The sequence below is a fragment of the Apodemus sylvaticus genome, chromosome 21 (assembly GCF_947179515.1).
Source record: "Apodemus sylvaticus chromosome 21, mApoSyl1.1, whole genome shotgun sequence".
Classification (NCBI taxonomy): domain Eukaryota; kingdom Metazoa; phylum Chordata; class Mammalia; order Rodentia; family Muridae; genus Apodemus; species Apodemus sylvaticus.
The window spans coordinates 61,690,177-61,707,478 of NC_067492.1; the positions used below are offsets into that span (position 1 = coordinate 61,690,177).

The 17,302-nt window shown below is 38.7% G+C and overlaps 1 protein-coding gene across 1 annotated transcript in view; it reads right to left on the bottom strand.

The window, feature by feature from the left end:
• Positions 1–7,876: 7,876 nt before the first annotated feature.
• Positions 7,877–17,302, bottom strand: part of LOC127671613 (zinc finger protein 120-like) — a gene marked incomplete at its 3' end in the record, with an annotated part of 28,459 nt that continues 19,033 nt past the window's right edge. The window contains exon 2 of the mRNA XM_052166440.1: positions 7,877–8,324. Within this exon, the coding sequence (XP_052022400.1) occupies positions 7,877–8,324 (448 nt within the window). The remainder of the gene's footprint in view (positions 8,325–17,302) is intronic.

A 17,302-nucleotide genomic window follows, 5' to 3' on the forward strand; every position in this document is an offset into this window, starting at 1 on the left:
GGCCTCTCCTCTCATGGATGTCCGACCAGGCTACCCATGTGGCTGGAGCTATGGGTCCCTCCATGTGTACTCTTTGGTTGGTGGTTAAGTCACTGGGAGCTCTGGGGGTACTGGGTGACTCATACTGTTGTTCCTCCTATGGAGCTGCAAAACCCTTCAGTTCCTTGGATCCTTTCTAGCTACTCCATTGGGGACCTTGTGGTCTTTCTCATGAGTGCCACTTTCTGGTTGTTTCTTTTTTTGGTGATAGACAGGGAAGGTTTTACTTGTGTTTTTGTGTGCTGTGTTTGTGTTTCTCAGAGCAAGATGACTTTGAAAAGGTGAGGTTAAAAGGGTATCCTTGACTAGGGATTTTGATGAGGTGACTTGATGAAGTAACTTTGACTTGATGGACATATCATTATGAGACAGTGTACATTTACCACATTTTCCAGGTTCCCTTTACCACTGAAGAGGCCAGGGAGCTGGGTCCTGGCCCCACCAGGGAGTCCCCCCAATATTCTTGCTTTACCCCAACTCACTTTGACTGGGATTGCAACACCATTGAAGGTAAGAGGAGGCCTTTTGCCCACTGCCCATCTCGGCTGGTAGGTCTAAAGGTGGATTCAAGGTAGCTCACAAATTTGGTCAGAGTGTATAATATTAGGCAGAGGGAAAACAAAAGCCCTACAGCTTTTTTAGGCAGGGTCGGGGAGACATTTTTGACAATTCACACCCAAGGACCCTGAATCTCCAGAAGCAAAGGCAGCAGTTGCTTGAGCTTTTGTTAATCAGGGAACACCTGATATGAAGAAAAAGCCCCAGAGGGTGGAGTAGTTAGGAAAGAGTTGTCTAAGAGATTTAAGGATAGTGGCAAAAAGAGTATTTAATGGAGTTTACACTGCAGAGGAGAAGCAGATGTGAGGACAGAAGCAACAGACTAGAGACCTGGGAAGGATTCTGTTGGCAGCCAAGGCCAAGTCAGAAGACCACACGTGATGCCTAAAAAGGACAGCCTCAATAAAGGACATAAGGGGGCCCTTAGGATCAAACCTGCCACCACAACAAGACAAGGGTAACTATAATAGTAAAATGGGAACCCACCGGGTTTTGGAGGGACTTCCGGTGTGGGAGGGGGGCACGTCCAGGTAGCCTGGGATGCCTGGAGGAGGAAATTCCATTTAAATTTGAGGTACTTCTGGTTTGGGGCCAAGGGATTTCCCACTCTGGGGGGACTTCCTGTTAATTTTGAGGGACTTCTGGTTCAGATCCAGTTAGTTAGTTAGTTAGTTCAACAGCCTGTCTTGCTGAAACCTACAGATAAAGTCTCTTCATCCATTTATAAATCGCTTCCCAGTGGCAACAGAAACAAATGACAATGCAGGACCTCTTAGATCAATACATCAATCAATCGTCCAATAGTCATTCAGGAACCAGCCTTTCACAAACAATCAATCATTGATCTATTCAGTTGTTTGGTCCAGCGAAGATTCAGTGATCAATCGTTGGTGACAGACAGATGACCTGCCAGACATCAGCAATGAAAAGTCATTGAGTAGTGGTCGGTTGTTTAATTATGTTGATTGTTGATTAATTATTGATTGATTCATCATGTTTTGAATATTGATCATTGATTAATTATCAATCAACTGGTTACTATTTATTGATTGTTGATGGATTGGCAGCTCACAACAGGCTGGTCGTTGACTGCCAGTCTCTTATGGATCACAAATCAAGTGACTGATCAGCTGCTAGACAATGAGGCTCATAGGGGACAATTGCTTGGTGGCTGGCTGAATACTGATCAGTGGACGATCGGTTCCTGATTGATTTGTGTTCATTTCCGGATATTGATCGATTATGGAAGACCAATCTATTTCCTGGTTAAAGATGATGGCAGAATGACTCATTGCCAGCCTCTCTCCTTGAATGCCCCCAGGATAACTTTCCATGTGACCTGCTGCCAGACCCTGACCTCACTGGATGGGCCTCTGTCTGACTGCTCACATAGATGCAGGGGTGATGGGGTTCACCAATGGCAACCACCTCATTTAGGATGGACAGAGGTATGTTGGGGCAGCAATGGTGCAAAATACCAAGATCACATGGGCAGAGCCATACCTGGCAGGGATGTCAGCTCAGAAAGCTGAACTGGCAGTTCTTAAAAAGTCATTAGAGCTGAGAAAGGACATTAAAATCATTAAAGCAACTTCCTGTGGTGTATGACCACTTCCTGTTATGTTACAGTCAATTCCTCTCAAGACATAGCCACTTCCTGTGAGAATGACAGTCACTTCCGGTCATTGAATGGGTACTTTCTCTTAATGTGAGTCACTTCCTGTGAGGTACACTTACTTCCTGTTAGGGCCAGTCACTTCCTGTGACATCATAGCCAATTCTAGGTGCTGAATGGCCACTTCCTGTTCATTAAATGGTCACTTCCAGTTCTGATGTGTCTACTTCCAGTGGGATCATAGACTTAGTCATGCCCTCCTCACTGTGGTCAGGTTATCTTTTCCCCAGGGTCAAGACACAGATGGCTGGAGAGCCATTGCTACCCCTCATATCCATGGGGCCATTTATAAGGAGAGGAGCTTTCTGATGAGAAAGGACTAAACTCCATCCCAGAGAGCAACAAGACAGCCCCAAGGGTGGCCCCTAGAAATTGGGCTCTACATGTCCTTGAATACACCAGACCCAGGAGACCCCACACTCTATGATCATTCAAAAGACATGATCTGGGCCAAAAACCCATTGATGTCTCAGTGTTGTAAGAGATTAGGGAGGACAGCAAATTGACTGATAACAAATTGTGTGAGAGAAAATGGGTGTACACAGAAATCAAGGAAGAAATTACAGACTTTCTAGAGTTAAATGGAAATGAATATCCAGCATGCACAATCTTATGGAACAAAAATAAAATGAAAGCGGAGCTAAAAAGAAAGTACTCAGCACAAAATGAAAAATTGGAGTGCTCTCATGCTGGCAATTTAACAGCATGTTTTAAAGGATACAACAGAAAGAAGTGAGGGAGCAAAGAAAACAAGGGGGAGACATCAAGAAATTTTCAATTTGGGAGCTGAAATCAATAAAATCGAAAGAGAACAATACAAAGAATTAATGAAACATAGAGTTGGTCCTTAGAGCCTTTTATTAGACAAGATAACGAACAATTATTAGAAGATAAATAATAAACAAATTGATGAAATCTAAAGTGAAATTGGGGATTAAATAATAAACAATGAAGAAATCCAGAAATGGTAAAGACATAGTTTTAAAAAGGGTCTACTCCCCCAAATTGGAAACTATAAAACAAATGGATAATTTCCTCAATAGATTCCACATACGAAAATTAAACTAAGAAAGGCAATTGAACAGACATAAACATGAAGGAAAACAGAATTCATTAAAAATGCACCACCAATATGAGCCCACATCCATGAGTTTTAGGGTAGAATTCTACCAGATTTCCAAAGAGGATTTAACAAGAATTCAGTGTATTCAACAATATAGAAGCAAAATAAATATTAGTCAATTTATTTTCTGAACCACTCATTACTCATATATTCGGTCACAAAAGATGGAGCAATTAAAGAGAATTACAGATGAATTATCCTTAAAACCACAGATGTAAAACACTTAATAGACAAAACAAATAAAATAAAATATAAAACACATCAAAAGATCATCCACCATGATCAATGAGGAAGGCTTCATTCTAGAAACACTGTGGATGGTTCAGCATACTGGGATTAAAGTGTAAGAAAATCAGGAATTGATCATCTCAAGAGATGATGAATTCTCTGACAATATTTAACACCACTTTTTGATAAAATTCATGGAGTGATTAAGGATACAAGGGACAAGCCTAAACATAAAAATGTCACTTTACAGCAAGCCTAGAGCCAACATTAAATTAACTGGAGATAAATTTAAATTAATTCCACTAAATCCCAAACTAGAAAAGGTGGACCATTCACTCTATATCTATCTATTCAATATATTATATAAAAGTTTAGCTAGAGCAATAAACCTGAAGGAGAGGAAGGTAATATAAATTAGAATGGAGGAAGTAAAATTATCTTTCATTGGGATGATATGATAGTTTGCATAAGTGAACCAACCAACACTTCACAAAGGCAGTTCCTAGAGCTGATGAACACTGTCAACAATGCTGCTGGATAAAAATAAAAAAAATATTGGCCTTTGTAGGTAAAAATGAGTTTGCAAGTACAAATAAAATAGAGAGGTATTATAAAATTTAATTGATTTTTGACACTTGTCACAGTTTTTCTACATAATAAATAACAATGAGTAACTCAATATAGGCGTGTTGGCAAAGAACTTACCAAAATCTTTTTAGTCACAGATTACTTTTGATATTCTTGGAGGTTCTCAAAATCTACTGTGATATGCAAAGACTTTAATAGATTAATTGCATGCTAAAGAGTTTACTCTTGTATAAAGATACTAGAAAGTAAAAATTTGAACACATTGCCTATGTTTATGAGGTTTCTCTGCATTATAATTTTTTTCTTATGGTTTCTAGGAGAACTGCTCTATGCAGTTTGTCTTTACAAAATGGCTTATTCATAGCATTTCTCTCCAGGATAAATTTTTATGCATTCATAGATAACTATGGTGAAATATTTTATCATATTGATTGTATTTATAATATTTCTCTTCAATATGTGGTCTGTTATATATCCGATGAAGACTATGATATACAAATGTTTGGAACAAGCAAAAGAAAGTTGCTCTAAGAACTGCCTTTTGGTTGCCAACCTCCATTTAATCATGAGTTGTAACTAAGTTCATGTCCCAGGTCATAGGGGACCTGCATATTTAAAATTATTTGGCAAGTTTTCACCATTTGTTTTATTCCCCCAAACATATTGACTGTTCTTAGCCATAATTTCTGTTATCCATGTTTTATTCATCAAAATAAAATTCCTTTTCCTAACTACAAAAGAACCAGTGGCTGTGACAGGCTAAACCATAAGACCTATATTCTCTATCATTTTATGTAGAGTAACAACAACAGAAAATCCTGATTGATGGGAAGTGTAGCTGTAACATAGCAAGGATGTTTGTGTTTTTATCTGGTCCTGGTGTTTGAATTGTGCTGGATTTCAGAGAATCTCATAACATAAAGGCTTTACCAGATTGCTAACATTCATAAAATTTCTCTCCAGTATGAATAGTTTCATAATGATGAAGACTATAGAGGTGTGCAAAGGCTTCATTATACTAAACTCCTTGATACAGTTTCTCTCTAACACATATTCTTTCATGAAAATGAAGACTACAGAATTGTGCAAAGTCTTGATCATATTAAAAGAACTCACGGTGTTTCTGTTTTATCATGTCCATAGCTATGAAAATCATAATGGAAAAGGCAATTCCTATAAAAGCAACCATTTAATTGGGGCTGACTTATAGTTTCAGAGGTTTATTCTATTTTGATCATAGCAGGAATGCAGACAGTCATGATGCTGGAGAAGAAGCTGAGAGTTCTGCATCTTTATCCAAAGGAAGCACAGGAAGAGACTGTCTTCCAGGGAACTAATAGCAGGGTCTCTTCAGCACTGGTAGGAATTTCAAAGTCCACCCCACAGTGATGCACTTCCTCCACCAAGGACGTACCAATTCATAATGCCCTTCACTTAGCTTAGCATATTTAAATTACCCCATTCTACTGCCTGGCCCACTATATGATAGGTCAAACACATGAGTGTATAGGGATCGTACTTAACCATGTAGAAGACATGAACTACTACTTCCGAAGTCCCCTTCCTCTATAGCAGTCTCAAAAATGTTAAGAGTCCAAAGTTCAAAGACCCTTCTGAGATTAATCCAATCATGTAATAGTAATCACACATTTTCAAAAAACAAAAACTATATAAAATTTCTTCATATAAATATGATACACTTCACCATTCCTAAAAATCATTGTGAGAAAATCCTGTACCTAACAAAGTCCAAAAGCCAGCTGAGAAATCTCTAAACTTTGCAACTCCAGGTCTGATGTCAAAGCATTCTTCTGATCTATAACTCCTTTCTGCATTGTTTACTGAAGCACAATTGTTTCACTTTCAGTGGTTTTATTCCAATAAAGAAGTTCTCCTAAGCAGGTAACACACAGTTCTAACATGTCAAAATCTTGGTGTCTGTCTCCAAGGTTATTTCAATATCACAGCTTTTTCTTTCAATGTCTGGGGACCACACATGGTGATCTCTGGTCCTCTAAAGGTACTGGGTCACTTTTCAAACTCTGTCCTCTCTGTCACTCTAAGGTCTGGTTGACTCCACTCTCCTGTTCCTGCTGTTTCTGCTGCTCATGCCATGGTACTTGCATCTTCAGGATTCTGGGTTCTTCTGCTGCAAATATGCTTAACCTATAGCCTCCCTATGATCGCTCAATGATGCCAAGCCTCAGCTGTTCTGCATGACAACTTCATGCATTCAAAACCAGTACCTCTTGGGTGATTCTTATACATGAACAAGTCCAACATTGACTATCTCTGGAACATAACCTCTTTTTCAATCAGAAAACACTACCCAGAAGATTTTACCTCAGTGATGCTGATTTCTTCCCCATCACCTCTACTTCTTGAATTACAACTATCCAGCATTAATTGCTTTATTAGTCCCTTCTATTCTTGCCTCTAATCCAGAGCCACATAGACAAAGCTGCTGGGCTCTGCTACTTGATGTAGCTACTTGATGTATCTGAAACATGGACACTTCCATTACATTATCACCCACTTTCTATTTTTCAAAAACTTCACTGCCTATACTTGTTGGTCCTGGAACTTGCTCAGTAAAATTACCTTGAATTCAGAGATCTGCAGGGCTCTGTCTCCTGAACTCTGGGATACAAATCATGCAACACCACGCCTGGATCTAAGCTTTCCTTTCAGATATTAAATTGAAAACCCAGAATAGCAATCAAGTTCCCTTCACAGTTTGACACATACTTGTATCATCATATCTCCACAGGAAAACAATAACCAGGTAATAGTAATTCCTAACATGATGCAGTTCACAGTCATACAACTGCAAATCCACATGTTAAGCTGGATGGAATCTTACCCTAATGTAACCATTCCTTTAACACCATTGAATATCCTTGATCACAGGATTTAGCATCTTTCAACGTCCTGATGATGTCTTGCATTTTGAACCTTTCATTTTGTATTTTTCATTTCTTACTTTTCTGTATTTGTTAAAAATTGTAAGGCCAAATTCAATGTGGTAATTTTCATGATTTACTTTCTCAAAGTAATTAATGTAAATATCTTTCACATAATCTCAAAGAAACTCTTCACACAAGGGTAAAAGGCAGCAATCTTTGACAAAGCATCAAAAGAACCATCTCCAGAGTGAAAATAATCTTAAGCACCAATGTCTATCAGATCCCTAATATGATAGCCCCCTAACTCCCACTTAAGTCATGATTATATTCAGTAGGTTTCTTTCCAGTACAGAGAATTTGCAGATTTCTCCCTTGTGAATATACTTTACCATATTGATTACATAAATAAGGTTTCTGTCTGTTATGTGTTCTTTGATCATAGTGGAGATGAATGGGTGTTGCAATGGTTTTACCACATTGATTATATTCATAAGGTTTCTCTCAAGTATGTGTTCTTTTATGTCTTTGGAGACTACTGTGACGTGAAAAGGCTTTAAAACATTGATTGCACTCATAAGGTTTCTCTCCAGTATGTGTCAATTTATGTCTTTGGATATCACTGGCTCTTGCAAAGGCTTTACCACATTGGTTACATTCATAAGGTTTCTCTCCTGTATGTGTTCTTTTATGATATTGGAGATGACTGGGTCTTGCAAAGACTTTACCACATTGGTTACATTCATAAGGTTTCTCTCCAGTATGTGTTCTCTTATGATATTGGAGATGACTGAGTCTTGCAAAGACTTTACCACATTGGTTACATTCATAAGGTTTCTCTCCAGTATGTGTTCTTTTATGAATTCGGAGATGACTGGCTCTTGCAAAGGCTTTACAACATTGATAACATTCATAAGGTTTTTCTCCAGTATGTGTCAGTTTATGTCTTTGGAGATCACTGTGACCTGCAAAGGCTTTAACACATTGATTACATTTGTAAGGTTTCTCTCCAGTATGTGTTCTTTTATGATATTTGAGATAGCTGGGTGTTCCAAAGGCTTTACTACATAGATTACATTCATAAGGTTTCTCTCCTGTATGTGTTCTTTTATGAATTTGGAGGTGACTGGCTCTTGCAAAGGCTTTATCACATAGATTACATTCATAAGGTTTCTCTTCAGTATGTGTCAGTTTATGTCTTTGGAGATTTCTGTGACATGCAAAGACTTTACCACATTGATTACATTCATAAGGTTTCTCTCCAGTGTGTGTTCTTTTATGATATTGGAGATAGCTGGGTGTTGCAAAGGCTTTACCACATAGATTACATTCATAAGGTTTCTCTCCAGTATGTGTTCTTTTATGAATTTGGAGGTTATTGGCTCTTGCAAAGGCTTTACCACATAGATTACATTCATAAGATTTTTCTACAGTATGTGTTCTTTTATGATATTGGAAAGTACTGTGCTGTGCAAAGGCTTTACCACATTGATTAAACTCATAGGGTTTCTCTCCACTATGATTTCTTACATGCCTACAACGAAAATAGCAAATGTGAAATGCTTACATTCATTACTCTGATCAATCATATAATCAATATGAATTATGTTTACAAATTGATCTAATGGTAAAGAAGCATCAGATCTTAAGATTTTAGCACTTTGTATGTTCACGGTGTTCTCCCTCATCGTGAATTGTTCAAGACACCTGTGATGGTTATTACATGGCTCATATTGATAGCAAACTCTTTTTATATGGGATATTTATATGATCTACTTCAGCTTTCTGAAGAAACTTTGAACAACTCTGATCTTTATAATACGACTGCATTCATAATTATAATTGTAGTCTGAATTAAATCACATTTGACTATAAACTAGGACACACAGAATTTCCAAATTTCTAGTACCCAAAGAGTTTTTCTACACTATGACTTTGGGGCAGTGCCCCATAAAACTAGAATACCAATTATTGCAAATGTCTATCATATTCCTAACATTTATCAAAGGCAGAATACTGGATATCTTCTCATTCTTTTAGAACAAGAATTTTATGTTGCTTCTTTCAATATCCCTATGCTCACATGGTTATTATCCATTGGGGCACATGATATACCTAATTAAAAAAAGAATGATAAATGAAAGGTTTGCACATTGAATTCACACTGTTTGAACTTTTGTTCCTCATAACATGTGCAATATAGATTAGTGTTTCTCCACCACATTTTTGGTTTTCATAAAATGCCCTCTCACAAATCTTAATCACGTTTCTACAAGAATATGAGTATGACCAAATTTACTATGGACTATTTGCTTACTAGAATGTTTAGGATATAAATTTATCACTATTCAATGTACAATATCTAAGTACTATGAGATTCTATAGATTGACAGGCCCACAGCACAGCTGCAACATAGTTACTTATCAAATGGATACACAAATCAGATCTCAGATCTTGAGGTACATGCTGTTGTAAGAATATTATAACCATAATTACACTTAAAGGACTGATATTTCACACTCTGGCTTTTCATTGGAGATTCCAAAAGATATGAAAAATTCCTCAGAGGCAAATTTGTATCAGCTTCCACATGAAAATTACCTTTCATGTCTTCTACTACCTTGAAAATGCTCTTCAAGATGATGGTCTTCCCAATTATAGCCTAAAACACAGTACCAGCAAATGAATGATATACTATTGGTAATTAGGAAAAATTCAAGGTATTGTAAATTTTCACTACACCATGAATGTTACAGTGAAAATTTAGTGAGATGGAGTTATTCAGCTCAGTCTTCATTATTCACAATTAAAATAATAGATCATCTATAACCAATAAACATTTGTTTCCTTTAGAAAAAAATAACAGTCTTACCTATAGCGTTGAGGTTCAAGTAGGTTTCCAACATCACATCTTTGTAAAGATTCTTCTGGGAAGAATCCAGCAAATTCCACTCTTCCTCAGTGAAGTTTATTTGCACATCATCCAAAGTCACTGCATCCTATATATCCAATACATGTGTACAACAAAAAGCATGATACTAACAGCAATGTAAATGACAGACATGCTTCCTCGAAAACATATTGATATAATTTTAGAACTAGCTCCACTTATATTCTGACTCAGAATTTACAATCACTGTGTCATTTTAGAAGGAGCTTGAATTATAAGATTCATCTGTGTTGCTTTTGGACACTTTGAATAGGATGCAGCCTTGCAAGAGAAATGCAAATTGAAAGAGAAATGCACAGGGAATTCCACAATACTAAGCACACATCTGAAAAATCGTATGCACAAGTACACATATAAAAGTGATTGGCTATCTGTGTGTATTTGCCCATGTCTTTAGTCACAGAGGCACAGGCAGGTGTATTTCATAGAGCTGGATGTCAGCATGGCCTATGTAATGTGTTCTAGGAGACCAAAATTTATATATTAAAACCCTCAATCCCTACAAAAATCAATCAAGGAAACAAAAATGATAGAGAACTCACATTTCTTTACTAAAAGTTCCCACAAAGAATTATACATTCACTTCAGATCCGTATTCACCTTGTAGAAACATGAAGTGCAACAGTTTAAACTATAACATTAATAAAATTTTACTATAAGGGAATGCACGCTTAAACAGTTACAAATGAACAGATGAAAATATAGTAATATAAATGTTGATCATAAATAAGCAATGTAGGCCAGGAGAGGGAGCTCAGCATTGGAAAGCTCTAGCTGGTCTTCAACATTGTGTTTGTATGTTTCTCAGATACACATGGGGACCAACAACTACTGATTACTTCAAGATCAAGAGTTCTAAGGCCATCTTATGACAACAGTAAAGAAGAGACATATTATATTCATATTCATTCATATAGGCAAAATACTATTTATTCAAACATTTCAGAGCAATCACAAGTGTGAAGAAATACATCATACACCTGGAATTCAAGGACACTGAAGCCTCAGGTAGTATTGATGTAATGAACACATATCAACTTGAGAAATAGAACATAACCCATATATTTGGCCAAATTTCAAAGTGAAACATGAGGATTAAAAGTTGCACAAAAGCATATCCTTATTGTACAAAATCATGTCGGGTGGCTTATGTGGTTCCTTTATCGACTATCAGGACAGGAAGGATTTCACAGAGAGATTTTTGTCTTGAAAAACAAAAACAAAGGAATAAAAATTTAAAAAATATTAAACCCCCAGGATTGCATAAAAGATTAGCACTAAATGCAAATGGGGCTAAAGCATCTTCTCTGATTTAGGGAGAGAGTCCAAATATTGGCTGTATGGGAGCATGAGAAGAAAGCTGATGGATCAGTTTCAACTACAGCACAGTAGACCCACAGACCAAAATTTGTCCCATCTAAAAGAAAACCAGGGGCACACCAGGAGCACAGAATGAGGGAATGCCCAATGAAAATTCGCCCACCTGGAGACCCACCTTATGTGCAATCTCCAATCCACAGTGAACATGGGATGGACCTTGTAGACGCTTAAGGAAGATTTGGGGAAGGATTGAAGGCCCCGAAGATGGTAGGATCTCCACAGGTAATCTAACAGACTCAATGAACCTTTAACCTTGAGAACACTGAGAGACTGAGCCATCAACCAAACAGCAGATACCGGCTGGAGTAAGTAAGACCCCTGGCACTTAAGTAGCAGAAGTTCAAGTTAGTCTTCATGAGGGTCTTTCAACAACTGGAACAGGCGCTGTCCCTAAAGCTGCTGCCTATCTTTGGTATCTATTCCTTTAACTGGACTCCAATGCTTGGCCTCAGCGGGAGAGGATGCACTTAATCCAGCAGAAACTTGAAGCCCCACGGTGTGGGGATAACCAGGGGACCCAATCAACTCCATTCTGAACCTGGATACCATAGGCTCATGTTCATCCTGTGATGAAATTGCATTCAGTCTACAGTGATTCCAATAGTCTGCAGGAGCTCCTACATGCTTCAAATGTCTGAAGTGTCTTTTGATACTCAAGGCAATATCTAGAAAGTTAAATCTTTTAGAATTAGAAAGGAAGTCATATCTTTCCAACATACAATGGTACGTAATACCCTTTTGTCTTCCAGTAGACAGGAATATTCACTCCATTATCAACCACATGCCATGCCTGCCAGGAGACAAAGTAAGCTTTCTATAAGATTTACCACACTATTTATTATCCCGCATGCAATTTGCACAGCTCTCCCTAACACTGTAAAAGCACCAGAGACAGCTTAGCAACTCTACTGACTATGTCTCCTGGTGGATTGTTAAGATCATATTTTCCTGCCTGACACTTATCCCTGGTTTCAATTAGCACGCATTCCCTCTTGAACATAGCCGCCAAACAGGTCAATAAAATGGGCAAAATGCAGCCAACATTCTCTGGAAATACAGACAGCAAATGGTAACTAAGGAATAAAATTACCACCCAAACAAGACAAACCTAGAGGCAAGTATCTAGACCTACTATCACCACAAACCAAGATGCTTAGACATCAGCATAGTAATATAATTAGCATAAGCCAGGAAAATGTGTCAACAAGAAATCCAAGGTATCCTGTCATAGCAGGTCCTCAAAAATTAAAACATGCAAGAGTTCTGGTACAAAAGAGGTTGTTTTGTGGAAAGGAGAGAAGTGAGAACCTGGGGAAGGGAGAGAGGTACACAAGAGGACCTGCAGATTGGAACACATATAGGGAGCAGAGAGAGTGTGAAGAGAGTGGAGAAAGACTATAGAGGGGGAGTGTGTAGAGAACAGAAATGGGGAACAAATATAGAGAGCAGCTGAAGCTAGTGCCCCATACTTATAAAGCACTCCTGACACCAATTGGTGGAGCTGGTGGAGGCAGGTAATGATTTAAGCAGGTACTAAGTCCCTGAGTGCAAGCCATTGAAATTGCTTGCACATGGACAACTACAGAGGCAAGGTTCACACACCAAACAGGGAAAGGGAGGTCAATAGAATATCTGTACTTATTGGTCAACAAATATTTGGAGTCTAAAAGTATGCTGGCACTAAATAACCAGCAACATGGCAACATACCAAAAGCAAATACTACAATTGACTGTAATAGAAGAAGAATATCAGCTCAAAGGTCAAGAAAATAGTTTTAATGAAATCATAAATGAATAATTTCTAAACTAAAGACAAATTTTTATATTAAGGTTCATGAAACATCCAAAATACCAAATAGATTGAAACAAAAAACAGTCCCTTTGCCACACAATATTCAAAACACTATACATGTAAAGAAATATAAAAACTGCAAAAACAAGCCATGTGTTAAAATGGGACTATTAGATTCATACCTTCACTCTCAATGTGCAGTGTAAAACACAAAAAGTTTTGGACATGTGCTGCAGAATCAAAAAAAGAAAAAAAAATGAGCCATGATGTTTCTAAAAGCAAACCAAGGGTCCAAATGATTTGGGAAGATTCAGACATGATAGGGAAGATATTCATATGTCACTGCCTGATTTAGGAAGTAAGAAGCACCATTACAAACCACACACATAGTCATATCAAGCTAATGTTTCCCATCCAATCCCTGATAGGAGGCTCCACCCCAGCACCCACTGCTCAGCCACCTGTTTCTCCCCACTGTGGGCAGATATCATGTGCTTACCATGTCTCGATTTCAGAGCTTCCCTGAGGTCCCCTCACAGCAGATCACAGAACAGCAGCACTCAGAACAGGAAACAGTGAACTATCCTGGCCTGCACAGCCACAATGAGCTTGAAGAATGGTGCCCGGTAAATCCCACCTCTTTCTTTGAATGACAGGCCTGCCTGGAGGTTTGGATTGGCCAATAATCCTTACCACTTCTCAAGGTTAAAATGTGCTCCTAGTCGAGGGCCAAAATTTTTTCCAGATGTTAGGAGTGGTTTGCACTCCCTTAGCATTTTTGCCTGCCTTGCGAGAGGACTCTCACACCACCCATGACTAGGGGAAGGCCCACTTTTCCAGCTCGGGCTACTCAGCTGCTGGCTCCTCCCCTGGTTAGCAATAACCCTGCAATTAACAGGACCTAAATTCAGACCCTGCTTGAGCTTTCCTCACAGTACTTGCCTTACTCTTCCTGTGATCAAGGTGAATATCTTCCAAACCCCATTCCTCAAGTGCAGTGGAGGTATCAATCTGACCCACAAGGGGAAGGGTGCCCAGGCTATTAACTTTCAATAGTGACTGTAGGAAACAAGAGTTTTGTATTCTGGCTTCATGCTGGGCTCAGGAATATTGCAGCTCCTTTCCCCCAGAAGATAAGTCCTTGATTTTGAAGTTTCCCTTGGTAGAAAGCCATTATTCGAAGAGGACAACTGTGTGTGAGACATTATAATAAATCTTCTTTCTACATACACATAAAAATTCAATCTCTCTATGGCATAAGTTGATGTAGAGAACCTGTGCTAGCACAACTGTGGGTTTTTCTCCATCTTGCCACTGAGGAAGACGTGCTGACTAACAAGAGTTCACCACAATAGTGCTCCACAGTGATTGTCATCTGTTTCCTAGTGTTCTCCCGGGGTTGTTTCATGCCTATCATCTGGAGGAAAGGAATTTTATGATGTCGCAAAGCAAAACACGTGTTTCCTAAAATCCCTCTTTAATGTTAAAAGCCTGGGCAGCTTTCCACTGATGGGCCAGCTTTATACCGCCCATGCAAATCAAGTAACAGGTTATACACCTTGATTTCAGGAAGAAGAAGAAGGGGAAGTGCTGTGAGGAATTCTCAAGCAAGCTTTGAAATCAGGTCTTGATGAGATCAGGATCACTGCCCACAAAGGGGAGGAGAAAGCAGGTGAACACACTCAGTTGCAATGGTGTGTTCTCCTACAGTGCTAGGTAGGAGTGCAGATGGATGAGGTTATTGGAGGACAGGCACAAATGGTATGGGAGTGCAAACATGACCTGAGATATACGAAAGGTCCGGCCCAGGACTGGAAGCACACTCTAGCCTTGAGGAGGGGTTTAGTTAATGTTAATGCATTTAAAATCCATTCTGCATCCCATTTTTGAGGAGAATTGACAGATGTGATTGATTTAGTACATCTACATACACTCAATTGTCTTTTTTGGAAATGTCATTCTCTAGGAAGCAGCATAATCAAAACATCTGGCTCCCATTATATCTTCCAGAATTTTTGAGTCAAGGATCTCATTCAGAACTCCACACCAAGTGCAGACTCTGAGAAAAATTAACTACATGCCTGTATCAGTAGTTTTACCAATTGCTTCCATATCTAAATTATAGCATGTTCACACAACACACACACACACACACACACACACACACACACACACATATATATATATATATATACACACATACATGTATATACATACATGTATATATATGGTCCTTTATTTTGTATTTTAATTCTTTAATCTTTATATTTTACACTTACGTACTTACATAGTTCTGCCCCTCCCCATCTTCCCCCTGACTCTTCCTCTTCCCATACATCCACCTCATCTCCTGCAGGATACCCACACCTCCCAACTCCCAGACCTTCCCAATCCCTGGGGCCTCACATCTCTCAGGGGCTTAGATGTGTCTTCTCCCACTGAGGACAAATCAGGCAGTACTATACCATATATGTGTTGAGAGCCTCATATCAGTTAGTGGCATAGTATCTGAGGGATCTTGGTTGTCCGGGGTAGTTGAGACTGTGGGTCTTCCTATGGGTCACGCTCCTCCTCAGCTTATTAAAACTAATCCCTAATTCAACCACTGGGTTCGACAGATTCTACCCATTGTTGGATATAGTATTTTTTGTATTTGAGAACAGAAAAAGAACATTTCTACCTCAGACTACTGGACAATATATTGAAGACTAGGTGAAAAACAGGCAGAACTCTGTCATAAATGTGCTCCCACAGGAAATAAGAAAATATGATCTGATTTCGTCTTTGTAAATAGTTTAGTTAATCTGTTTCACATGACAGAGGGTTTCTATTTGTAGCCATATCTGTTCTGGAACTCACTTTCTGTACAAGGTCACAGATTCAACTGTCTTATCAAATTTTATTATAAGTTACCAGGGGAGAAATGTCCACAAAAGCAAAATGATGAATACTTTTTTAATAAGGATTTGAGAATCTTATTTCTTCCAGAGTAAACAAAGCAAGTGAATGAGTTAAGATTTTATGGAGAAAGTTCACATGATCAGCAGATATGATACTTCTAGCCATCACTAGAGGAGCCAGTGAGAGTGATTTCAAAATTTGATATATGCACTGTAATCCAATAATTGATATATATGTGCAAACGTTTGGCAGAATTCTTTAAATATTTCTTCAGAAATATGATTTCTCCCTGACCATTTGGATATAATTTCTGTCTGGTCTTATTAAAATGATGTAGACCTTGGATACAAAGATGCATCCAAGCATCCCTGCACTGGATGTTAAGATGGAGAAGATCTCCACAGCAACCATGACCTTGCCCTTGGTGCTATGGTAGACAGGGAGGAAGGTGACTCAGACACTGCAGAACACGAGCATGCTGAAGGTCAAGTACTTGGCTTCATTGAATGTGTCCGGCACATTATTTGCAAAGAAAGCAACAGTGAAGCTTCCAAGGGCCAGGCAGGCCAAGTATCCCAGGACACAGTAGAATGCAGTAACTGAGCCCTTGTTGCAAACAATGATGATGTAGCAATGCTCAGAATGTTCATCAATATCAACAAAGGGAGGAGAAACTGATAGCCACATTGCACACAGAATACATTGAAAGAGGGAGCATATGGGAATAATGTAGTTGAGTATCCCAGATACTAGGAAGTTTCTCAAATTTCTTAATGGGTCTGTGACTTTGAAAGCCAGAACCACAGTGATTGTTTTGGCCAGAGCTGTTGAAACAGCCACATTGAATACAATTCCAAATGTGATTTGCTGTAAGATACAGGTCGCTCTGTTAGCATGGCCAATGAAGAAAAAGGATCACAGAAAACAGATCATGAGGGAAATGAGTAATATGGAGCTGAGGATTCTGTTATTGACCTTCACAATAGGAATGTTATGGTGCTTGACAAAGACACAGAGTACCACAGCTGTGAATGCAGAGAAACAGAAAGTTATTAAGGCAAGATCCATACCCAAGGGGTCTCCATAGCTTGGAAACATCACACATTTGTGAATGCATTTGTTGTGTTCTGTGTTGGCATACTGGTATTTTGTCCTATCCCAATA